General features: G+C 39.9%; 1 protein-coding gene across 1 annotated transcript in view; it reads left to right on the top strand.

Annotated features, from left to right (window-relative positions):
- Nucleotides 1-10,578: 10,578 nt before the first annotated feature.
- The window catches only part of LOC149223634 (SEC12-like protein 2), a 106,295-nt gene continuing 89,599 nt past the window's right edge, over nt 10,579-27,274 (top strand). The window contains exons 1-2 of the mRNA XM_089385895.1: nt 10,579-11,026; nt 11,767-11,861. Of these exons, the coding sequence (XP_089242021.1) occupies nt 10,796-11,026; nt 11,767-11,861 (326 nt within the window). The 5' untranslated portion in view covers nt 10,579-10,795. The remainder of the gene's footprint in view (nt 11,027-11,766; nt 11,862-27,274) is intronic.

Genomic DNA, 27,274 nt, shown 5'->3' with positions numbered 1-27,274 from the left:
TCCTTTCTATATATAGGAGTCTAAGGAGTCACAATATAATCCAGCCGACCTAACAATAATAATATAAAGCCACAAAAATAACAATAGAGGGATTCTATGGGGCACAGAAATAACAATATGGGGGTAATAGGGGCACAACAATATAAATAAGGGGTATAACTACAATAGTAATGGGGTAACCACTAGTATTATAGGGACCCAACATTCTAATTGTTAAACATAACTCTATGGATATTATTTTCTAAAGTTTAACCACAAATTCACTTAAAAATACTAAGAATTAACAATGTTTTGGAAAACAAAATGGTAACCCATTTAATGATGAAAGTGCAGCTGATGTGGTACATGGCGGTGGAATAGAGGTGACACATAACCCTATCCTCCATGATATCCTCCATGAGGTCCATGATCTTCTCCATGAGGTCCATGATCTCTTCAAATTCGAATTTGAACATAGGGTGCCACATAAAGATGCCTTGGAAGCTTCCTTTGTACCTACACATGTCAAATTTCTCATTCCAATTGTTAGGTATAAGTATAAGGATATTATTTTCTAAAGTTTAACCACAAATTCATTTAAAAATACTAAGAATTAATAATGTTTTGGAAAACACAAGGGTAACCCATATAATGATGAAAGTGAAGCTTGATGTGATGACATGGTGGTGAAATAGAGGTGAGAAAATGTGTGAATGGAGTGAAAGTGGATGTATTTTAAGGATAATTCTTAGGCCCAACACAGACATTAGTAAATATAAAGGCTCTTGTGCATATTACCTCCCATAGAAATCATAATCTCGGGATAGGAGAAGCTCCATATGCTCTGTTAAACAATTCTTATCCAAATCCAAAATTCAGTGACATCTCATTTCCACATGATACTGCCATGATGATACATGAACTTCCATCCCTCAAAACTGAAGATCCAATGCTAACAAAAGTGTTTAGCAAAATGAGGCTACCATGTATGCCCATATATGGATTAGGGTATTTGGAACAAATGGACCATCTCATCCCATCAAGCTGATTTCATAACACTGTCCTAAGTGACTGCAAAAGGCCATCCAAGCCTGAGATGTTTAAGTTCTTCTCTTTCATGGAAGGTTGTCCTAAGTATAAAGTAAATTCAGACTGGATGAAAAGAATGATAAATTGGGATTTATTTACTCATCCAGATGCCAAGGAATTCAATTTGACTACATCACTAATAGAAAAAAACAAATCTTTCATTAAGATGGAAGGAATATATGGATTATACATATTCATGGATTTCTTTTTATGAATGGAAGAAGCAAGAAGAAAACATGGATTTACAAATGTTATCAGTAGAATCTTCTTCTAAACACCATTGGACAACTTGTGATGGTAGTAAGATAGAATCCACCTCTACTTTTCCTCCATATAAAGGAAAAGTCCTTGAAGAAACAAGAAAAGTGGTTAAAGCAATACCTTTAGTCCTCAAATATGACTCAACCATAGGAATTGAGGGAAGAATAAAAAGAGTCAGTGAACAAGTAAATTGGGCCAATACTGCTTTGAAAGGTTTAGATGTGCATGCATCAGCATCAAATGCACAAAAGAACAAGTAGAGCCTCTGCAAGTCTCTGTAAATAGTATAAATAAAAGTTTGAATGATTTCTAGTTTTCGGTTTCTACAATAGAAAGATTTGTACGAGAAGGTCATAGTGAAGCAAGAACATTGTCTACAAAAATAGATGGACATTTGAGGAAATTGAAAATGAAATCCATAAAGCCTTTGTGTTGACCCATACAGAGATTGAAGATCTTTCCTCACAATTGGGAAAACTGTCTTCTACGTCCAAACATAAAGACATTCCTTCTTCACTATTGTTTAGCCATCCCGTCCCTGTACATTCTATCTAGAAATCAGTAGGTAAATTTCCCAGTTTTTTTCCTAAAGAAAAATCAGAAACCTCATTTGACTCTCATCTACTGCTAGTTTATGATCCATTGCCCAACCCGTACTCAAGACATCCTGCTCCTGATTTGAGTGGTAAGAGTAAGCTTCCAGAATCTCAAACATTTTTCAATGATGCACATAAAGAATGGAACATTGACAATCTAAGTTCTGGTCAGACAAGGCAAATGACTGATCAAATTTTCACTGAATATAAGCTAATGTGCATGAGGGCTAAAACTAAAGTAGAAGCATATAAGGCACTAATCCAATGTTTTACTGGTACACTCAGAAGATGGCGGGAAACAAAATCCTCTCTAGCATTGGTAGATAAAATGGCATAAGAAATAGTTAAAGATGAAGCAAGGAATGTTGTACATAATGAAAACGGGGATCCCCAAAATAACATGATTGGAGCTTTGACATCATTCATCCTTGAACACTGGTGTGGTGCGGGATAAAAAATATCAGATAAACACTCTCTAATATTAATGAATCACAAATGTAAAAAAATGTCCCAGTGTGAAGACTTCCATAGGAATTGGATTCAAAGAATCTATGAAGTAAAAGATAGAAATAATATCTTATGGAAACAAGTGTATCTTGCAACTCTGCCTTCTAAATTTGTAGATTATTTGTAAATTCAAGAAGTATTCCAAAACCCCTATGAATCTTATACTTGGGGGGGAATATATAGTACCGTAATAGAAGCCTTGGTTGGACTATGCACAAATATGAAGGTGAATAAATCGATACAGAAATTGTCCAGGCTACAAGACAGTAGATCTATCTGCAACAAATATGGTATATCTATAGATGATCCCGTTGTACAAAAGAAAAGGGTGAAGAAGGCCCTCAAGAAATCTCAAAAAGAAAAATGAACCATTTTGCAAAACCCCGAAGAATAAGAAAAGCAAAAGGCTACTACAAAAGAATTCCAAATTCCCACTATTATGGTCCTCAAGATATTCATCTTAATACTCACAAACAAGAAGCCTGGAATAGGCTCACCTGTTGGTTATGTGGGAAAACAGGACATACTTCAAATAATTGTCCATAGGGGGAAGAATCAAAACTACACAGAGGGAAAAGGTCCCAAGAAAATGTTAGAAAATACCAACAGGATAGGCAAAAAAGAGAAGAAAGAAAACATTTAGTCCACATCCAGTGCTATAAATGTGGTTCCAAACTACATAAAACTGAAAATTGTCCCAATATTCATATCAAAGGAGAAATACATATTATGGGACAAAATTGTTGTGATTCTATAGAAACTTCCAGTTTCAGTGATTCTGACACAGAATATGAAGATGATCATGAAGCAATCTTTCTTGCTGACTGTTGTGACTGTAAAGATTCAGAAGAATGTCATTACAAAGGCTCAGAGTCAGAATTAGAATATAGCACTGAAGATGAATCTACCATACAACAAAAATTAAAAATATGCATGGCACATATTTCAGACGATGAAGAAGCTAAAGTCCTGGCAGGCATTAAGAAGCTTCCTGAAGGATAAATGAAAGAAAAGTTGATGGATACGTTTCTGCAGACTATGATAACAAATCAAGGGTCTACTTCAACTCCTTCAAGCAAAGGTACTATCACAAAGACCCTCTTTGTTGATGCTTCATATGAGAAAAACACTAAATCATTCCAAAGAAACCATCAACAAGATAAGCAGAGAATACTCAAATTAAATGAAGTTCGCCATGAAATAAAAAATTTGAAGAAAAAGATTAGTAAACTTAGAACTCAGGTTTCCAAAATAAAAAAGGGGAAAGAGACGCAGGAAGATTGTATCTTAGAACAACAACCTCTTTTCAAAAAGAACACCAATGTGGAAATTTATGAGGTCAAGGCAGACGATTTCTCAAGATTAAGCAATATGAAAATCATGGCAGTACAACACCAACCATACCATGTCATGCTCAAATTCAAAATACAAGGGGAAGTCTTTATTCTAAAGGCTTTGTTAGACACATGAGCTAACCTAAATGTGTTAAATAAAACTTCAATTCCTGCAAAATACTGGGTTAAGGCAAAAAGATAAGTCATATGATTGGGAAAACAAGAATAAAACTTCCAAGATGAAGTCCCTAAAGCCACCCTCTACCTAGAAAATTACTACATAAAAATCAAATTTGCAGTAGGGGGTATTCCAGTAGACTGCATCCTAGGAAACCCATTCCTTGCAGTTGTAGAACCCCATGGATCAAGAAGACTAGATGATGGCAGATCTGGATATTTTATTTATGTTCCAGATCAACAAGGATATTTAAAAGCTATCACATTGCCTTGGTATCAACACCAAGAATCTCAACCATGGTCCAAGCTATGCAGGAATTAGGACTAACAGAAAAATGTCTAAAAGAGCTCAAGGATCTAAAGTCCTACCTGAAGATTGAAGAAGGATTGAAGCAAGGTGTAGTCATCAGAAAAATAGAAGGATTAAAGGGACAGTTAGAGAAAGAATGTTGTGCAGAAGAACCAAATGCTTTATAGCACATGAAACAATACTTTGTGGAACTACCCTACAAGGAAGATTATAAAGGAAAACCCTGTAAAAGTAGAGCCATCCCCATGAATGAAGAATAGAGAAAGCTCTGCCAGAAAGAGATACAGGACCTTTTGAAGAGAAATTTGATAAGAGAATCAAACAATCACTGCAATTGTTAAGGCTTCTATGTAAATAAACTTTCTAAATAGATTAGAGGAGTACCTAGATTGGTGATAAATTATAGGCTGTTAAATAATGTTTTGGCCGATGATACTTATCCAATCCCCCATAAGGGAAATCTTATATAAAAAATTGCAAGGGCAAAAATATTTTCAAAATTTGATATGAAATCAGGCTTTTGGCAAGTATCAACCAAAGAAGAAGATCGGTTCAAGACAACATTCAGTGTCCCCTCTGGACATTATGAATGGAATGTTAAGTCATTCGGCCTCAAGCACGCCCCTTCCAAATTCCAAAAATTTATGGATTTGGTATTCGTGCCATATTTTGATTGGCTAATTCTATATATTGATGATGTTTTAGTATTTTCCAAATCATTAGATGAACACTTCGAGCATGTAAATAAATTAAAGCAGATAGTCAAAAGCAGTGGGTTAGTTTTGAGCAAGAAAAAGATGGAAGTCTTTCATACGAAGGTCAGATTCTTTGGACATACAATAGAAAATGGCCAAATTTCTCTCCAGCAACATGCAGTAGCATTTGTAGACAAATTCCCGGATGAGATTAAAGACAAAACCCAACTTCAACGATTCTTGGGTTGTCTCAACTATGTTTGCAATTTCTACAAAGATTGTGCACAAGATAGAAAGATGCTAAATTAGAGACTTCAAAAGAATCTAGAACCATGGACTGCAACACATACAACTGTTGTTAAAAAGATTAAAGAAAAGGTAAAAATGCTTCCCATTATGTACATCTTTGATGAAAGTTTCTATAAAATTGTTGAAACTAGTGCCAGTGACATAGGATGAGGAGGAGTCCTCAAGCTGATGAGCCCCGAATTGGGTAACTTATTGGGCTCATTTTGCCTAATTGTTCTTGATCAATCCACCATTTTTCATAGTTTATGCATGTTTTTGAGTATGTTTATGTTAATTGAACGAATAAGGTTGGTCACTTTACCAAGATGGCTAATACGTGGTTGTTTCAGGTCTTTTGGACAAATTTTGGAACAAAGCCGAGCAATTATGAGCCAGGTGATAGCCAAGCATGAAGGAACAGGGGTGAGGATTCGAAGGGAGGTTGTCTCTTGCATTGAATAGTCCTTCCTCGAAATCTCCACCCTCAACTCGGAGCTCGGCAGGCCACCTAAACGAATCTTATAGGCAGCCGAGCAGCTTTATGGAGAGTGACTGTTTACTAGCAGTTGGAACAGCCGAGTCCCTTGAGTCAAGGAGGGCTATTGAGGACCCTCGTAGGCATAAATAGGAAGGCCTTTAGCCTTCGTACTTTACTTTTTGAATTGTTGTTTTTGCACTATAGTGTTGTCATCTTCTTAACTCGTTTTTGTAGCTCCTGCTGTATAACTTTCTGGTGACATGATTATTTTTGGGTAATGAAAAGCAGTTCTATTTGGCATCAGCTTTGAGTTCTTTATAGGAGCCTGTAGCTCTTGGGGTTGGGCCCAACCTAAGAGCCAAGGCCTCCTTATGTACTGTTATTTGCTTTTTATGTCTTTGCAAAATCATTTCTGTTAAATAGATTAAAGTCTTGCTGATTATATAGGTCACTGTAGATGATTAGAAAGACTTTTGATGATTCATATTGAATTGATAGGTCATTAACAGGGAAAAGCTTCAGAAAAAGGCCAACAAGCACCTCTGATTTCACCTCTCCCTCAGTGGGATCAGGAGCTGGGATCAAGAGGACCTTGCTGCCCCAAAAACACTATCTTTGCTTTGCCATGCAATCATTAGTGTTCGATTTTTATCTGCAGAAGTTGGTTACATGTTCAGATTCTTGATTGCTTCATTGCATAGTTAGTATACATGGTTTCATTACAAATAAACTTCAGATTCATTCTCTTTACTGTTAGCTAGGTCAGATTAGGTTAACGTAACTAAGTTTCTGATTTTCCAAGTCTTCGTTGGTTCAGTTGGAGAAACGACTTACAGAGCACCTGTGCCACTTCTCTATCCGCCCATAATCCATCAATCCCATCTGCTCCATCATCCACTTGGATTCCTGCCTCACTTTTTCCATTTTCACACTCTGCCCTAATTCCTATACTCTCACACAACATTGCTTCTCTTATCCTTGAACCAACCCACCTTAGCCACTCTTCAGCCTCATTCACCAAGTCCTGGACATCCTCACACCCCTATCTCACCTCCATACCTACTCAGTCATCTTTCTTCCTCCATCCATCCTCCAAAATCCCATTTCTGAACATCCTGTAGAAAATCCAGAACATCCTGTAGAACCCTTGCAGACTTCCTGTAGAAGCTCACGAATGAGGTTTCTTGATAGCCAAACTCTGTGAAATTCTATGGAAGGGTGTTAGGGACCTCTTAGGCCCTCTCTAAACCTTCCCGACCTCCTTCAAGCATTTCCTCACCATTTCCTGCCATCAATCAATCTCCGCACAATCAAACGAGTTAGGCACATGCATAATAATTTTCCAAAATTAATAAAAAATACAAAAAGATGGTTCTCCCAGATTCTACTGTAGAAATAGCTTGGACACATGCATCTCACATTCTTAGAAGTCAATGCCATTGCTTTCAATAGCTTTTGTCCTCTTTCTTGCATCAGTAGGACTAGCTGGTAACATTAGGGTTTACTAGGGTTTACATTTCCTCTCAGCTCTTCAGTTTCTTTCTGCAAGTAAGTTAGCCTCCTTTGAGTTAGCTTCCATCCATCAGTTAAAAAGCTTCTTCTCAAAGCTCATAGAAGATGGCTTAAGCTCCTAGCGGACTTGTGCTAGCTGACCAAGTGACAGCTGCGGCAAGAGCTAGTACTTGTGCATACAGCACCGTCGCTTCCAAGTTTGCTACGAACTACCGGGTTGATAAGAGTAAAGAAGGGAGTCCCAGGAGTTGCAACATTATTGCTGCAATATTGGAACCCACCACAAGCAAATCAAAGAAGATCGAGGACCCAAATTATCCAATTTGCCTCAGGTGTGTGGAATCCTTCAGAGAAAAAGTACTCAACTATTGAGAAAGAAGTAAAAGCTGCCTGGAATTGCATTGATAAATTTGATATACACCTAAAAAACAAAAGATTTATTCTCAGAACTGATGCTTCAACCATGAAAAAGGTGCTAACCAAAGATATCAAGAAACCAGGAGAGTCAAAGTTTGCACGATGGAAAGCTCTCTTGGCAAACTTTGATTTTGAAATTGAACACATAAAGGGAAGTAAAAATTGTATTCTTGATTTTCTCAGCAGAGAAAATCTCCAAGAACAAGCCCATCTAATGGTTATAGTAACTGAATGGGATCCTGTTCTTAGTCATGAAACTCTTAGAGAAATTCCAAACTCTATGAAGTGGGAAGATTATATAAATTCTTGGAAACCAACTTGGCAGCTTTGAAACACTCCGGTCTTAGATGCAAATCTCCAACCTCATGGAGATTTACAACCTTTGGTCCCATAACGAAAGGTTTATCCAAATTCCAATAAATGGATCCATGATATGGTTTTTGACCATTATAGACATCAGGAAAATCTGGTAGAAGATGCCTTAAACCTTCATTTCAAATACCTGAGCATAATTTGGGGAGAGGAAAATAACAGATTTAATATTTTCCACAAATATTATGTGATAAATAGAGCTAGAGATCCAGATTTCCATAGACTCCTGTGGCCTCAACACAATCCAAAACTTATTTTTCCTGATTCTATTTATGATTTCTCTGGATATAAAAAGTTATGGTGGAACCTACTTTGCAGAGACAAACCAGATGGTACCTAATATACTCTCTGAAAATTTGGATCACTATTGGTCACTCAGCTACTACATCGACTCGACTGGTTAAAAGTATGGTGGACATGGTTCGACATCAACAAAACTGCTATGGACCCCATTTATTTCCAATCAGATTACAGACAAGCATGCGAAGAATGTATGGACTGCTTTCACCGGCCTTGTAAAACTGTAGCAGATTTAAACAGATTCACCGATGATGGGATTCTTTTGGATTTTATGGTTAAACATCACCAATGGGTAGTCATGACAAAAAGAAAGCATCAAATAGTACTTAGGAAGCCCATGATAGTTCGACACATCTTTTCTAAAGCATGGGACACCAGTGGAAGATATTCCAAACAAAGATTCCCTAGCACAAATATGTTGGGAACATAACTGTTGTACATATATTCATTTCTCGTGGGCTTTGCACGATAAAAACATCCACTGTGTGAAATAATGTAAAAGTCTAGCCACCTAACGACGAGTGTGACCGGTATCGTGGGATTCCGATAATATCTTCAATATGTAAATAAAGGTATCGATGGAGGCCTTACATCTCCACTTTGTATACTCCACAGGACGATTCCCCGTCCCAAAAAGTTATTATTACAAGACTTTATTGGATGATTATCTGAGACTTGGAGCACTTCTCTAATGATTGGTGCGGTTCGACCCATATCTCAGAGCATCTACGGAAAAGACACTAGTCAGTATCAATAGTCCCATAGGATTCCTTTTGTCCCCTCCCAAATTCTTATAAATAAGGGGGAAGAGAACCATTTGGGGCATCGGGGGTTTTGAGAGAGATTGAGAGAGCTCAGTGTGTAAGAGTCAAGGAGTCGAATGTTTGAAAAGCCTGTGCATCAGGACTTGTGAGCTTGATGAGAACCTAAAGTTGCTGAACTTTCATAGGTGAAGAGTCCTTTGGTTTAGACTACTCTGGTTCATAGACAGAGTCTGCAATAGGTTAGGAAGCCTTTAGTTCCTAGCTTATAATGAGCTAGTATAACTGGTAAATGCCTTTGCAGTCAATCTCTGGTTTGGCCTGAGATAGTTTTGTGTCTTGTTGATCTTTGGATCTACTTGTAATACTCATCAGCTGTAACATCCAGTTTCTTTAATAAAAAGAAGTTCTATTATGTACTATATCTCTGAGCATAAACTTCCTGTGATTGAGTGAAGTTCGTCTGAGGTTCATCTGAGGTTCGCTTAGGATCCTTGAGTGCAGTTTGCTTGTATAGGCAAGAGGCCGTTGAAAAAATACGTTTGCATTGGATCTGTCTGAAAGTTCGTGTAGCTCAATCCAAAATCATTTTCATCTACAAGCTGCATTTTCTATTAGAAGAAGCCTTTTTAACAAATTTTAGTTTAATATATTATTTATAGGAAGCCTTTTTAACAAATTTTAGTTTAATATATTATTTATGAAAATTAAATTTAAATAGAGAAAATAATAATTATTTCTCTAAATATTCAAATCATCCCAAGTAACATGAACAATATTTTCTATTAACCTAACTAATTAATTAAAAATTAATATATTCCCTTGTTTGTGATCCCACGTATTGTCTTACAAATGTATTTTGCTTGAACAAATTTGTGATCCTCTTTTGTAAGATGACCCTTTTGTTTGCTTTAAGGTGGTTTTTGGTAAACTAGTGTAAAGGAGATACATTTGGAGCTTGGAATCAACTCGGCCGCATATTGGAATTAAATCTACGATCATTAATTATATTGCATACGTTTATATTCTTGCTGTCTCTCAACTACGCACAATGTGTATTTGGCGATAGCCGGATCTGTTTGTAGGGTTTAAAGTCCGCCTTGAAGCTGGATCCCGTAATGAGAACGGCAGAAGAAGTTTGGTGATAACGAGAAGCGAGCATGACAATTTTGTCCAAGCGGACGACTAGCCGGCCATTGTTGGAACTACTACACACCTACATGCAGATTCTTAGTTAGAGCATGTGACTGCATGCAAGATTCCTTTTGCATGTTGGAACTACTACACATCTACATGCGGACTTTTAGTTAGAGCATGGGATTGCATGCAAAATTCCTTTTGCATGATTTACTCCTTGATTTGCTCCTTCTTTAACTCCGCAACTGACTAGTTATCTCCGGAACTTGTTTTAGTTGTTGAGTCTTCTCATTGATCACCACTATAGTCATTACCTTGGCATCTTCACCCAGTGATGCTATATCATGAGCATTGTAACATAATTTTCAATTGAATAATTCTTTTCTTTTTTCGATTTTCTTTTAGCGTTTTTGCTCTGCAAACCTGTGTGTTCAACCTTCACTAGCTAGATTCATCTGTACAGATTTTCTAACACATTTACAGCCGTCGATCTAAACCCTCTTGTTCGGATCCAACCGGTTTTTCAATTGGCCAATTACCAGTGTTTGTTCACAGCATCGACATCGCATCACATCCCAAAAAATGGGCAGAGGCAGAAGAAACCCCCCACCAGCATGCGTGAAGCACTACGGTTTCCCTTTGTTCTGCGTATCGATATTCAAAGAAGGAGAAAGAGAGGAGGAACATAAGCAGCAGAAGAAGACAAGGCGGTATTTAATATTTGGAGGCGGGGGTGGAGAGGGTCGAACAGGCGTAAGTAGTGGTCTTGGATTGGCTCATCATGATTTCGACACAGACATTCTCTCTGAATCGGTAAGTGTTTTCATCTTCTCATTCGTTTTGATTTGAGCAATCAGATTGGCAAATCAACGGATCTGGGGAGCTAGGTAGATCGCTGGATCAAGTTGCGCAGGGTCACAGTCATCGTTAAGGAGAATATAGTTTGAGAACCCCATGTCATGTCATCATTTCCTGCTTGCTATGGTTACCAGCTATTAGGTTGCTTATTTTTCGAATAAGGGCACTGAAACAATTTCGGTAATAGTTACCAGCTACGAGGTTACATGCTATAGTTACCAACTCTTCTTTTTGTTGGGCGTTTATTTACACTGGTTGTGAGGGCATTGAAACAATTTCGACTTCGATTTTATGGAAATATTTCCGAACAGAATATGAATTCCGTTCTAAATGTGTCTGTCAGACAATACTCATTGTAGGATAGAATTCGGTGCAAAAGCATGGATTTCAACTTATAGTAAGTGTTTGGGTTCTTTACCGAGGTCCGGGCAATCTCCACTTGCCATTTACGTGTTCAACAAGTTAAGTGGACCACTTTGGCTTTGTTCTTAGTTTAAAAGTGGGTTGGGTTGCCTGTGTGTGTGTTTGTGTTTGAGAGACAGAGAGAGCTTGGATCTATGGAGACCACGTATTGTCATGCCATTGGATTGTTGTGGTAATTTCTGTTCATTGTGATTTCAGATTCAGAGTTTTTGATTGCTTCTCCACAATACATAGTTTGAATCATGGGTGATAATCAAAAGTACATTTTGCAGGTACATTTTTATGATACCGATGATGATGCACCATACAGGATGGCTATACACCCACTCGACGATAGCATTATCTGCTCATTTTCAAATGGCTGCAGGTATTTTTTGAAATGCAGCTATGCAGATACACATATATAAAATTTTGGACCGCAAATAGTATTCTTAATAACCTTTCACATGTATGGTTTTTTGTAGGGAGGTTAATTCTAAACCCGAAAGACACGGCCTACAATGTGACATTTATCTTTTCCCACCCTCTTGATTGCTAAAATATACCTTTCTTGTGGAAAGCGATGACTTTCTTCATTTTTGTCAATCCTGCGAGACCAACCATCATAATCAAAGTACCAGTATAACTAGTCATGCAGTTGATCCAACCAATGATATTCCACTCAATGCTTAACAATCAGACAGGGCAAGCATACTGCTGCATGCAACCCATAACATGACTGATCACTGGTTAGTAAGAATGCAGAAAATCCAAGGCTCTTCTGTGTTTGCTGACCTTCAAAACTTATCCTCCATCCAGCACTCTACAACTTCAACTTGACTTCCAATATCCAGGGAATGATTATACTAAAAAATACATGCTAAACTAAAATTAGACTCTGAAATCATGACCAAATCAGCATATTTCTCTGGTTGTTTGGAAATTTTCAAATTACAGCAGCTGCTATCACCAACTAGTCATTGGGAAATCATCTCCTTCTTGCACTGAAGGCCGTCCTTCATCCTGCATTGAAATTTCAACAGGTTGCTCCTCTTGAATAGACATCTTGACAAGCTGGGAAAATAAGCTCTTTTGCTAATTTTTGTGGCTGATTTCAGAGATATGAGAAATTTGCATATCAAACCCAAAACCATTGCTGAGAGTAGTCAACCAATCAGGTTCTAAGCTTTGCTCTTTTTCTCCATAATTGTCAACAACAATCTCATTGAATATATGAACGTTGAGATGCATGTCATGAAAACCACAAGTTTCATGATCATCCTCTTCCTTTTCAGACATGAGTCAAAAGTTAAAACAGGAGGAATGTCCCTCACAACTTCCTCTTCGTCCTTATCATTGTCATTAGGGTCCGCCAAATAGTCTATGGAATCTTCATGGAAATCCCATAATGAATCAATACTACCTATACTACCTGCACAGGTAAATCCTTACACCCCAAGTTAGGGACATCATAAGAAACTGCATCAACACATCTTCATGTGCAACATTAAAATGGCCAACATATCTATCAAAAGCTCTATGGCATTGGCTAATTGAAATACCATTAAAACCTTGAAACTTTGGAAGGTAATCATGTCAGAGACTTCACTAGGGAGTGGATTTGGATAACTAGGTATCCTATGATGTCCAATGGCAAAACGCAATGCCACCATCCTACTTGATTGTGTTATTGGTCCAGGTGATCAGATCGCTCAAATTGCAGTCACTAGATGAGACTTAGAATCATATTTATCTGTGTGCCCTTTGCTGTCAAATGTCTCTCACCATACACCACATGCAGCAGGAACTGTTGTACTCAAAAGACAAGTCTTCTTTTCCAGGCAACGGCGATAAAAATTTTAACACTCATAATGTTCCATTGGAGAAATCAGTCCCAGGGGGGTTCTGAGAACATCTAGGGAAGGTGCAGCTGTCACCGAAATTGCTGCTGAGTTCATGCTTTTCTAACTCAAGGGGGTGTCTATATCAGATTCTTGAAATCTGTGAATAAGAATAGTAATATCTGCTTTGAAAGTCAAAATTCAAAGATAATAGATTCAAAATTTTATCTTGACCAGTGCCATTGTTATCTTGGGAGTTGTGGAGGAAGAAGGAAATTGTGAAAATATGAAGATATCAGTGGGGCAAGCCATATTTTGGATCCGACTAATTAAATAATCCCCGCTGAATCTAAAAACAAATGAGAGATTTCATAAGAATGAATTCTCAATCATCCAAACATTTATCATAAATCAAAGGAATGGGATAGTTACTGTCTTTCACTAAGTCAGAGCTGCTTGCTTTCATTAAATCAGAGCTGCTTAGTCAAGTACGTGGTTTGAAGAGCTTCATACTCCCATTATGCCCAACGGAAGGCCTAAAGGATGTTGGTGGAAGAGGAAGAAGACTAAAGAACAAATGATGCATTTCTAGCTTTGCTTGGAGCTCCTTTTATGATAAAAAGTTCTCCTTCCTGTAGGCTAAATCTGGAATCTTGCATGAATAAGAAAAACAACCTCTTCTCTCCAATCCAAACACTAAATAAGGCACACATGTTATATTGAGATTTGTAGTGATAACAAGAGAATAGAGTTGCACCAATACGAAGTCTGCAATGTGGAATGCTAGTGTTTCCTTCTAGCGCCATAAATGTTGACGGTGCTGGAGTTGCCAACATTCAGGGGATCTCTCCGATAAGAAGTCCCAACTAGACCTCAAACTGTTTGGAGTAGGAGTCCCAACAGTGGGTGGTAGTGTAATGCCTTGACCACGGTAGTGCGCAGAGGTAAGTAAGATAACTTTGGGTGAGAGCAAGTGTGTGACCATGCGGAGAGTCAAGTGCGATGCATGAAACTTCTGACACATGGAGGGGAAAAGGAAGTGTGCTCCTTAGAAGCCTATAATAGTACATAGCTTGAAAGGAACACACAAGCAGAATGACATCACAAGCTAAAATGAGGAATAGTCCACAAATTAAAGTGATGGGTTAATCCAACGATACACATCCAATAAGATTCGTACAATTGCATACAAAGTAGTTCATAAGCAAATGCGTAAGTTAAATAACATACATTGCTAAAGTAACCCGAATAGTCCAATTACAATAACAACATATGCATGAAAGCATGCTGGCTTTGATATTATTATTATAAGTGAAAGTTCCATCTATTCATACACCATTGACGACCACTAGCCCCAATAGTGGAACATTATAGTCAAAAACACCTGCTCCTCCAAAGAAGTATACTCACTCTACGCTATGAAAAAGCAAAGGCTCGTCACAATACTCCTAAGCCTTTTCTAAGCTTAAGCCTAGACAAAAGCTTGGCTCCCCAAAAAGCTCGTTCTATGAGTTATGAGGTTCTATTTATAACAAAGGGTGGGGTGACCCTTGAAATTCCCCTTTGTGACTCTTTGACTTCCTCATGACTCTTCAACTTCTTTACATGTAACTCATTACACAACATAATGACTTTTCACGTTCCACTAATGACACTTGGAATTTCACTTACAACATATTTACAAGTAATATTACATTTTCCACATGTAATAGGCTAGAGACAGCCTAACAAGACAAAAAACACTGTCTCTGAAGTATGGGGAAAGACCAACTCGGCAACCTCCACTTGGTGCTTCTCTGTCACATATTGATGCCAAACTTGGTACTGCAATGTGGTGTCCCCAAACTGCTTGATGGTGTCTTTCTGAAAGTGGACTTTTGCCTCCATGGCATCCAGGTAGATGGTCTTGGAACCTTTATCCAACTCGTTTTGAAGCATGTGCAACATGGTGTTAACCTTGACAGGACCACCAATGTACTTCTGCATGTTGTGTGCGTTCAACTCCAAGTCTTCCCTGGTGGCCTCTCGTCTTAGTTGCTCCATGTACTCATCGATCTCAAGCCAGGCTTGGTTCTTGGGTTTAGCCTGAGTGGGGAAACTGCTTGATGGCATCTTGTGCTTTCTCACCATGACATCCAAACTGTTGTACAACCACACATATGAGGCCTGTATGCTGCTGATGAATGGGGCAAGCTGCTCATAGTTCTGGATCAACATTCAGACCTTTGCTTTCTCCATCTCTGCCTATGGCCTCATCTTCTTAACTAAGTCAAGTAGGGCCCCTTTGTACCACATTGTCCACTCTTGTACATGGGCGATGGCAGCTGTAGGTCATGTACACGAACAACTGCTTTATGCATGGTGACAAATCCGTCATAGAGCTTCCGCATGTTGTCTTCAAGTGTTGATTCTTCAGCGAGGATCACTTTCTCATCTCCCCCATTGCGAAAATTTCATTATGCGTTGATGCTCGGAGGTGCTCTGCCTCTTGCCTTGCAGCTTGCAAGTTCTTTGCTAGTTGTTCGTTCTCGGCTGTCAGGTACTTAACATTTGAGCTTGTCACTCCTGCATAGGCCAAGCTGGCTTTGGCAAGGGCAATTGGATGCTTCCTGGTGTCTGACACTATCACCCTTTCCTTGATGAATGCAGGTGATGTGTGATCATTCGGAAAGTGCTTCCTCCGCGCCTGTACAATCCTCCTCTGCGGCTCGTCAAATGATAGATTGTACACATTCATGACCAGATCATCATCAAGGAGAACAATATCTCCTTACTTGCTCGGAACAGGTTCTGACACTGGAGGTGGTGGAGACTTAGAGATGACCTCTGGTGCTCTTGGCATAATGTCAGTGTCTTCATTCTGTGGCTCTTGTTCCAACTCCATGTCTGTCACTTCGATCAGCTGCTCAATCTACTAAGCAAGTTTCCGATCCTGCATCTGTTCACTCTCCTCCTCTGCGACTGGCTGTTCCAACTCTTCGACCTGTATGGGATCTGTTTCCTCCGTCATCGAGCCTTGCCTTTGTTCTTCTTCTTGTTTCTGCTTCTCTTCCCGTTCTTTCCTCCTCAACTCCCGTTCTTCCTTTGGTTCTTATTCTGCTTGATGTGCTCTTAGTTTTGCTATTTTCAAGCTCTGTTTTTCTCTCTTCCTCTGCTTCCTTTTGCTTCTGCTGCCAAAGCTGCCTGCATGAAGATTGAATCTTTGTTCTCCTTGTATTATGTCGACCACTTCTTCTTTCCCTGATCTTGAACTGGATTGTTGCCTTCTGCTACTGCTGCTGGACTTGTTGCCATGTTAGTGTTGACTCCTTTTCTATGAATAGTAGAGTGTCCGCATATATTGGAAAGTTAACTGACGCTTGCTCAACTCCTTTCTTAGTACTTCTTTCCATGGTTTCTCTTGAAGCAACTCTCTTTGATGCCATGGTACAATGACGATTGGAGAGAAGTGCTTCACGAGTGTGGTACTTGTGGGACAAAAAGGACACTAATGGCAAACAAACATTAACTCTTGCAAATTTAACTTCATAGCATGATTAAGCAGCAATCAGGGCATCTGATGAGAGGGATTGCGCAATTTTGACTGACCTGGGGTGACTGATTGACTGTGGGAACTGTGCACTGCGCAGTCCTAGCAGTCAGTGTGGAAGCTTGATGACCGGAACTACGCAGTGCATAGTTCAGTCTGGGCCAGGGCCTGGAAGAGATTGCGCATTGCGCAGTCTCAGTGGCTAGGATGGGAGATTGGCTCCTGGAACTGCACAGTGCGTAGTTGGAGCCAGGCCAGGACAGGCTCTGCGCAATTCTAGAAGCTAAGGCAGAGGCCTTGAGTTCCCAGATTGCGCAGTGCATGCAGTGAAGTGTGAGATTAGGGCAAGGGGCGCCCAGATCTACCCATGGGGATGTGAAAATTCCTAAACTCAGAATCCTTATTGCAGCAACTGATATTACTTCTCCTACTTGTTAAACCATACAAGTTATTTACTGTGTTCTATGGTAAATATCAAAGTAAATACAATTGCAACATTCACTATTTAAAATTAATATGCCGAAAAAAGAAATTGAACAAGAAAAAGATACAACACAATGATACAATTATTTTTGGACAAATGTCCCCTGAAAAACCCAATGCGGGAAAACTGGTGCAGCAGATGAGTGTTTCTTTATTATTCTTCAGCAAAAATCTCATGTACAAGATACAACCAGCAGAATAGAAAAGGATTCTTTGTGAGAGTTTTTACAGACACTTCTCGATGAGTTTCTGATCCAGGAGAGGGCTTACTGCCCCCTCTACGTCTCATTACGTCAGCCCCTGCGTGATAACTGCACTATCCCAGCATCACACTGCCTCTACGCTGTCCTCTGCGTCACAGCCTCCGCGTTATCCTCCTTCTGCTCCTGACCTTCAGATTGATGCTGATACCCGCTCTCTCTCCTTCTCACCTGCAACTCTCCCTCAGATTCGATTTTCTCTTGTCGAACTTCGACTAGTGAGAAAATCGAATTTACTCGCGTAACTGAGTATTTGCCTCTGCTGTGTTTCCAAATGCCCCTCAATGTCCTTATAATCTTCCAGTTGAGAACCAACAACCCAGATTAGATTCTAATCAATGGCTCAGATCATTTAGACTCGATTTTCGTCTTCTTCTAGAAGTGACACCCACAATTTGGATTAATATCCATTAATTATTTTAATTTCCTAAGTTTAGACTTAGGGTCCCATTAAAAATAATTAATTATTTTAATAAAACTATCTTCGGGTGGAATTTCCCAAAACGATTTCTGGGTATTGTGGAATACATATGTCTAAGCCTCCCTGCAAAATTTGAGACTTAGAGCACATCCAATGCTACTAGAAATCAACACTCCCTCTTACCGAGGAATGTGCTCTTGCAATCCGACCTGCTGAAGCATCACCCTGTTCTGTAACATCTACCTCTGCACTGCTGATGTCTGACATCACTGCGCACCAACTACCGCATCTGTACTGTTGTTGACCCTTCCACTGCCAACACTGCATCTGTACAACAACTCTCTCTCATTCCCTGCCATTGTAACTGAGAAATTACCTATTTACTGAAACGAATTCTCTACCATATCCATTTGCTCTCTGAACTGAATGAACTTAGCTCTTCCTAGAGCCTTTGTGAGTACGTCTGCTACCTGATCTCCTGTGGGAACATACTGCAATTGTACTGTCCCACGCTGAACACAGTCTCTGATAAAGTGACATCTGATATCAATGTGTTTCGACTGACCATGAAATACTGGATTCTCAGAGAGTTTGATACAACTTTGATTATCACAGTAAATCCTGGTCGCTTTCATCCTTTTTTTTGAATAAACTCACAAGCAATTTTCTAAGCCATATAGCTTCGCACGTAGCTGTGCTGGTTGCCATATATTCAACTTCTGCTGAGCTCAGAGCTACCATATTTTGCTTTTTTTTGCACCAAGAGATCATTCCTGATCCAACACTGAAGCAGTACCCAGAGGTACTTTGTCGGTCTATTGAACAACTTGCCTAATCTGCATCTGTGAATCCATTCAATCTGACGTCATCCCCTTGGCAGTATTTCAACCCATATCTGACTGTTCCACGCACATACCTCAGAATGTGCATAGCTGTTGCACAATGCACCCTTTTCGGTTCCACCATGAACTGACTAAGGGTGTTGACAGCGTAACAAATGTCTGGCCTAGTGTTGACTAGATACATGAGCAACCCAATGAGCTATCTGAACAAGGTGGGGTCCACCTCCTTGTCTCCTAATGCATCATTTTCTTCCAGTTGGTGATCATGGGAGTAGCCATGAGCCGACAATCCTGCATTCTGAATCTCTTCGAAATTTCTGTAGCATATCTTTCTTGCCCAAGGAAGATCTCCCCATTCTTCTGCCAAACTTCCAACCTTAGAAAATAATGCATCAACCACATATCCTACATGTCAAATTCTGCTTCAAGATTCTTCTTGCAGTCCTGTATGAGCCTAGATGACCTTGTTAAAAACAAGTCATCCACATATAATACCATAATAAGTGGCTCATTCTCTACCATTAAATAATAGAGATTGCGATCAACATCACGCTTGACGAATCCCAACTGCTCCAAGTAACTATCAACCCGACCATACCATGCTCTGGGTGCCTGCTTGAGCCCATACATGGCTTTCTTTAATCTGCACACATGAGTTCTCTTTACATGCGTTTCAAAGCCTTCAGGTTGTTCTATATACACCTCTTCTTCTATCACCTTGTTCAGAAATGCTATCTTGACATCCATCTAGTGAATCTCCCAACCCATTTGAGCTGCTAGGGATATAATGGATCTGATAGAGGTATATTGGGCTACTGGGGTGAAGGACTCTTCATAGGGTGAAGGTCTCTTCATAGTCTATTCCTTCTTTATGTGCGTAGTCTTTTGCCACAAACCTAGCCTTGTACTTCTCTATGCTGCCATCTGCAACATACTTGATCTTGTAGATCCACCTTGATCCTACAACTGATCTATCCTCTGGTCTAGGTATTACTTCCCAGACATCATTTGTCACGATAGAACTATACTCTTCTACCATGGCATCCACCCACACTTGGTGTTGAACGACTCCCTGAAAGCTAGATGGTTCTTCAACCTGTGCTACCAAGGCTTGGTATCTGTCAGGCTGTCTACGCTGCCTCTTCTCGGTTCTAGGAGCTCCAACAAACTCCTTCGCGTCCCTTAGCATCTGCCATACTTCCCTGTTGGTTCTACCACTGGTGGTGGGAGGCTCAATCAACTCCTCCTCCTGGTCCTGTCGTTCCATCTGCTGAGAACTATCTGGATTTCCTTCTTCTGAGGAAATGCTGGTACTGGTCACTGTACTTGATCCAGGGGTCTGTCCTCCTGCCTGTCCTCCTTGCTACCCCTGCTACTGCTGGACTAATGGAACATCTACCAACTGACCTTCTGCTGGCATCTCTTGAGATTTCCTGAAAGCTCTATCCTCCATGAACTTCGCATCCCGTCTCACTACAATCTTCATGCTATTAGGAATGTATTTGTATGCCTTTGAGGTCTCACTATATCCTACGAGGTACCCCTTTTCTGCAGTTTGATTCATTTTATTGCGCTTTTCGTCTTGACTGTGACAATATGCCACGCTTCTGAATATCCTGAGATGACTTACTTGCGACTTCTTCTCAGTGAAGACACCTTCGGTCGTTCTCTTCCCCAACGCTTTGTGAGGAGTTCTATTCTGGATATATATGCTATGTTGCAAGCCTCTGCCCATAAGAATCTATCTAGGCAAGTCCTGATCATACAACATAGCTTTTGTTGCCCCAACAATAGTTCTATTTTTCCCCTCTGCTACTCCATTTTGCTCTGGATTATATGGAGTTGTCCATTCTCTTTTGATGCTCTCCTTTGTGCAAAAATCTGTCAAGTCTTTGTCCGCATATTCTCCACCATTATCTGAACGCAATGCCTTTATCTTCTTCCCTGTCATGTTTTCAACGAGAGCCTTAAACTCTCTGAATCGATCAAACACCTCATCCTTGGTCTTTAAGAAATAGATCCAAGTTGTTCTAAAGTGATCATCAATAAAGGTGACGAAGTATTCACCACCACTAAGAGCTCTTGTGGACATTGGACCATAAATATCTGAGTGTATCAATCCCAATGCACATTCTGCTCTATTGTTGCTTCTGGAAAAAGATGCTTTAGTGTACTTCCCTAGTACGCATCCTCTACATAAATCATCATGCTCAGTACTAAGGACTGGAACTCTTGTAACAGTCTCTCTGAGCATCCTTAGTGCTCCATGGTGTAAGTGTCCCATTCGCCCGTGCCATAATTCATTCAGTTCATTTTCACCATTATGAGTGCTGCCTATCAGTGCCATTGGAGACTCGAGCTACAACCTATATAGTCTGTTGCTTTGAGCTCCAATTTGGCTCTTACTTTCTTTCCAATGAAGTATACATCGCATCCCTTGTCCCGTAACTGGGACACTGAAATCAGATTCATTCCTAACCCAGGCACATGCAGAACATTGGTGGCTTGGATGCTGGTTCCTGCTTCCGTCTGAAATGCTATGGTGCCTCTCCCTACTAGAGTACACTTTGTTCTGTTTCCCATAGTAATTTGGAAGTCCATTTGTTCTTCTTGATAGCTCGAGAAATATTCTTGCACTCTAGTCATATGGGATGAAGCCCCGCTGTCAATGTACCAAACATATGCTGACGCTGAACTTGCTAAGCATGCAAATTCTTCTTCTAATCTGGAAGATAATTTAGAGACATCTAGAGTTTCCATCTTTGTGCTATTTTTCTAACGATCTCTGACGCTATCCTGCCCTAGCACTGCCTGTAGAAAACTGCATCCCACCAGACAACCCTCTTTACTGAAGCTTCTGCTGCGTTGCTGTTGTTGACAAACCTTGATCTGGCTATCTTACCTCTCTGTCGGCTCACTCAGAGAGAGATTTCCCTCGAAAATCTAGCCCTTCGGCCTGAACTGCGCAAACCCTCTAGGGATTTGAATTGTTGCCTCTGTAGGAATTTCGAATTCCCTTCTTCCTAGAGCGCTGGGTCTTCTGGGTTTGTTCTTCTTGCTTCACCTGTTGCTTTGATACCATGTGAAAATTCCTAAACCTAGAATCCTTACTGCAACAACTGATATTACTTCTCCTACTTGTTAAACCATACAAGTTATTTACCGTGTTCTACGGTAAATATCAAAGTAAATACAACTGCAACATTCACTATTTAAAATTAATATGCCGAAACAAGAAACTGAACAAGAAAAAGATACAACACAATGATAGTGATTTTTGGACAAATGTCCCCGGAAAAACTCAATGCGGGAAAACCAGTGCAGTAGATGAGGGTTTCTTTATTATTCTTCAACAAAAATCTCATGTACAAGATACAACCAACAGAATAGAAGAAGATTCTCTGTGAGAATTTTTACAGACACTTCTCGACGAGTTTCTAATCCAGAAGAGGACCTGCTGCCCCCTCTGCGTCTCACTGCGTCAGCCCCTGCATGAGAACTACACTATCCCAGCGTCACACTGCCTTTGTGCTGTCCTCCTTCTGCTCTGCGTCTTCTGCTCCTGACCTTCAGACTGATGCTGATAACCCCTCTCTCTCCTTCTCACTTGCAACTCTCCCTTTGATTCAATTTTCTCTTGCCGAACTTTGACCAGTGAGAAAATTGAATTTACTCGGGTAACTGAGTATCTGCCTCTGGTGTGTTTCCAAATGCCTCTCAATGTCCTTATAATCTTCCAGTTGAGAACCTACGACCCAGATTAGATTCTAATCAATGGCTCAGATCATTTGGACTCGATCTTCGTCTTCTTCCAGAAGTTACACCCACAGTTTAGATTAATACCCATTAATTATTTTAATTTCCTAAGTTTAGACTTAGGGTCCCTTAAAAATAATTAATTATTTTACTAAAACTGTCTCCGGGTGGAATTTCCCAAAACAATTTCTGGGTATTGTAGAATACATATGTCTAAGCCTCCCTGCAAAATTTGAGACTTAGAGCACATCCGATGCTACCAGAAATCAATAGGGGAGTGCGAAAATCAAGTAGATATGAAAGATGATGTGATGCTGGGTGCAAATCTGAGTAAGTGTTGATGCATGCATGTGAAATAAGTGCAACAGTTGATTAAATTGAAGGAAAACGAAGCGTGTGAATATAGTCGCCACAACAACGATCGTTGGTGCAAAAACAGGAAAACTCATGCGACATTTGGGAAAGACAATCTATAACTTGAAACAACACTTCTACAAGCTAAAACAAGTTGAAACAGTGACAGTCGTGCAAAGAAACAAGTGAAACAATACTCACCCAAGTTAAACAACAAAAAGCGACAAAAAGTGGCAAAAGACGATAAAAGCAAAACTCACTCGGAAAAGTGACAACAATGCTCCGAAGGATCCTTGATCTCCTCGGGAATGCTAGAGCTTGATGATCGAATGTACAAATGAGCTCTAGAGGCGTCCATTACATATAATTGAGCAAATTGGAATTTATGACACACATGTCTGAGATCAAGGACAAAAGTGACACTTGGCAAAAATTTCTAAGGATAGCAATGTGCCACCTTTGGGAAACTAATAATAGATCCCTACTTCCTAGGGATGCTTCTTGCCCTTTAGTTTTCTCTCTTTTCCGGGGGAACCCTGCCATGCATTGCCCGGAAAGATTGCACAGTTCTGGGAAGGGCTGGGCAACTCTCTGGCTCATGCACTGAGCAGTTTTTGAGCACAGAAAGGCTTTTGCGCAATTTCTGTGCTGAGTGGCCCTAGGCTACCTTTCATGCTCTGCGCAATTTCCCAGCTCAAGGTTGGTTGTCATCTGATGCTGTGCAACTCTTGAGCTTAAGGCTCATTGTCAGCTTGGACTGTGCAATTCCCGAGAGAAAGGCTGGGATCTCTCAAGGATTGTGCAATTCTCTAAGGCAATTCTCTAAGGCACTGTCGGGAAGAGGGGACTGTAATGTTCCATATGGATTAATTGCCCAAGGGAGGGATGAAGTAGCCAATCCAACCCTGTAAGCTATAGTCTTTGATAAGGAGGGAAACTCATTATCCAATGTTTTGGGGCAACAATGGGTAAATTTTGGGATAGCTGGGATCAAAAAGCCCAAATTGGAGGTTGCACATCAACCCCTCACATTAGATTATGGAAGAGAAACCCCCCATAAAGAATCTATAAATAAAGGAGAGATGGAATCATTTCTTCATCATCAATTTGGATTGGAATATATCTGTTTCTTTTGAGTTGCAGCTCTGTGTAGTGTTCTAGGGAGATTTTTGCCCTAGGGTTGCTATTCTTGACTAGGCTTACAATAGATCAACAAAATTATTCAACAACAGTATTCATTTATTCAACAAGACAAGATTGCAATAGCACAAGATTTCTCATTAAAAATACCACTGGGTAGCATATAATTCTTTCATAACAGTAGATTCTTTCAACCACTAAATTATCATCTTGATTTCAAGATCAATACGCAGTTCACCAACTACTTATACTGCGATTATACTAAGTGAACTAAGGTCTCACAGCAACGCAGTGCCTTTAATAATTCACTGTGGGTAAAATCAGAGATTAAAACTCGTGCGATACAAACCCTAACTAGATGCTCTATGGAAAATCATTGTCCAACCACACTAGAGGGTACCAAAATGCCTTGACGGCTGTCACAGTAAGCTTGCGTGGATGCCCTAGCCGAGATCGAGCGTTGACTGATTCTTGACCAGTTGCAGAGAGAGTCTGGATTGGGCTGAAATGCCTTGTGTGAATGCCCTAGTCGAGCTGACTGATGTTAACTTTCCTGCAGTGATATTGTTCCTTATGTTTGGTATAGAACCCATTATAGGCCACAACTGCCTTGAATTACACTACATGGCTCAGGTTCTTGTAATCGATTGGATTTGAAAATTTGTTTTGTGCCCCCTCAAGTGACTTGCAGCTTCACTAATTTACGATAACATTCTTTGATACGACTCATTGACTGGGACAGGGTTCAGAACTACCCTCGCCGCCGACCGCACTGTTCTGCCACCCAAAATCGATTACAAAAAACTCGCTTCTAGACTTGATTCTGCTGTTCCTGAATTGGGCCTGTTGACCAACAAAAACTCTAGAGGAACACTTGTTCAATGGGAAATGCTTGCCTTAGAGAACTCAGAGTATCAGCCCTAGAGAGTTACAATGCCACATGCCTCGGCCTGTGCTATAAGAGGGCTTGACTGTTTCAGGAGAAGAGTAGACTCTCTCAGGACTACGTTCTGTTCATAAACTTGCATCAGAAAGTCTTGTCTAGCCTTAGGTTTATCTTGCTGCCTCAGGACTTCAAACTGGTCATGAATTAACCTCAAGGATTTTGTCCAGCTTCAGCTGCTCCTTAGTTAGAGAAATCCCTGTGCTAGAACAAAGAAAGAAAAGAAAAAATTAGAACTAACTAGGGTGGAATCTTTCACCACTGAAATTAGTAGGGAAAAAGAGGTCTTAAAACCCTCAGTGCCTTAGGCTCAAAGAAAACATAGATAAGTAATCCAATCCAATGATGATCCAAATGAATTCAACCCTCTTGTATTTATAGATTTCTTTGAGGAGATCTTCCTCCTTAATTGATTGAGTGAGATTCACTCAAAACCCCCAACTTCGGGTTCCTTACCCCAGTTACCCCAAAACTTGTCCAAACATTGGGTATTTTGGGGTTTTCCCCTTTATCAAGGACTATAGCCTACGAGGATTGATAGGCTACTTCGTCTCTTACACAATTAATTTCTTGGGAACTTTACAATCCCCCCTTCCCGACATTGCTTGTCCTCAAGCAATGACAAGTTCCGCTGCTGCCCCCTTTGTTTCCCCCCTTCAACTTGATGGTTATTTTCAACCTCATTGAGAATCGGAAACAAGTTCGTATTCATCTTCATAACCATCAAACTTAGAGTCATCACCATGGGTAATTTCTATAACAGCCTCTGTAGATTGTTTGTCCAATCCATGCTTAGTGCTTCCAGGAATTTCCTTGGTGGTGTTAATATCTTTCACATGAGCATCAATATCACCAATAGTCACGGCCTTGTAGGCAATATTGGGGACTATAGAGCTGCAAAACAATATGGTATCTGTTGTTTCTTTCGGAGTGAGATTTCTTGAAAGATACCCTCTTGGAGGATCAGACTTGATAGCTTGTTCTTGTGAAACAGGAGCGAGTTCATTCTTACAACTGTCTGGCTCAGGATGTTTTGTGCTTACATCTTCACTCTGAGTGTTCTCTTTTGATGTGGCCAACGTAGAAGGCTCTATCGGTATCTTTGAATTACTCTGATCAACAAGGGAGGGTGTAGCTTCAGTCTGACAGCTCCTGTCACCTTCTTGCAAGCCATCTGCCACCCCTTCTTGACTATTACTGTCATCGTTTGAGATAACAGTATCAAATGAGATCTGTAGAGAGCTGTCATTTCTAACCAACAACAAATCACAACCATTTTCTGCTTTTTCTTTATCCTGTTTAGGAGGCTGTGGAACTGCCTGCTTGGAATCTCTGAATGCATTCTCTCCTGCTTGTTCGGAAGAGGAATGTACAATCTGAGACAAATCACAATTTTCAGTACAAAAATGTCTCTAGTCGCGTGCTTCCAAGACTAAATTGACATCACATTGACAACATTTTTCTTTGCTCATAATTCCTGATACAAGCATATTGTCCACATTCTCATCCATTTCGGTAGATAGAGGGTTATCATGAAAAGATGAAACTGACTCCAGTGATAGACAAAATGGGATCTCTTCCTTTTAAGTTCTCTAAACCTGCACTTTGATTTACACATGTTTTATCTTCAGCTGCAGGTGTAGCAGGGTTTGAAGCACCAGATTGCATGACATTTGTACTTTCAAAAACAAACATCTACAAAGGAAGTAATGCCAACTTCTGGAGTAGAATCCTCATTATGAACTGGAGATTGGATTGTGTCACTCTACTTTTGTAGTTGGAGTAAAAATAGCAATTGGCACTTTGAAATTAGAATTAATTACAGAGTTGTTTATATCCAGTCTCCTGCTTGACTGATGCAATACCCTGTTGGAAATAATACTGAGAGGGGGGGTGAATCAGTATTATTAAGTCAAATATTTCCTTTTTCAATTCCAGATGATATACGGTACATCAGTTAATAAAAACCGCGTATATACGCAACTACAGATAAAGAAACCCGCGTATACAAAGCAGACTTATAATTTGATTTATCTTTCAGATGTCAGTTATTAATCTGTGAATCAGAAGCAAATAAACAGTACCAGAACCAGTGAAACAGAGTAGAAGACAGTCACACACAAGAACACAAGATATAAGGAGGAAACCCAATGTGGGTGAAAACCCCCTGCTGCAATTCGTCTCTATCTTCTTTTTAATTAGAAACTTCTCTTTACAATGTTTTGTACTGGT

This window comes from Pinus tabuliformis, chromosome Q, assembly GCF_031772625.1.
Source record: "Pinus tabuliformis cultivar Carrire ecotype Pingquan chromosome Q, CPIR1, whole genome shotgun sequence".
In the NCBI taxonomy this organism is placed as follows: Eukaryota; Viridiplantae; Streptophyta; class Pinopsida; order Pinales; family Pinaceae; genus Pinus; species Pinus tabuliformis.
This window is presented reverse-complemented; position numbering and strand designations above follow the sequence as displayed.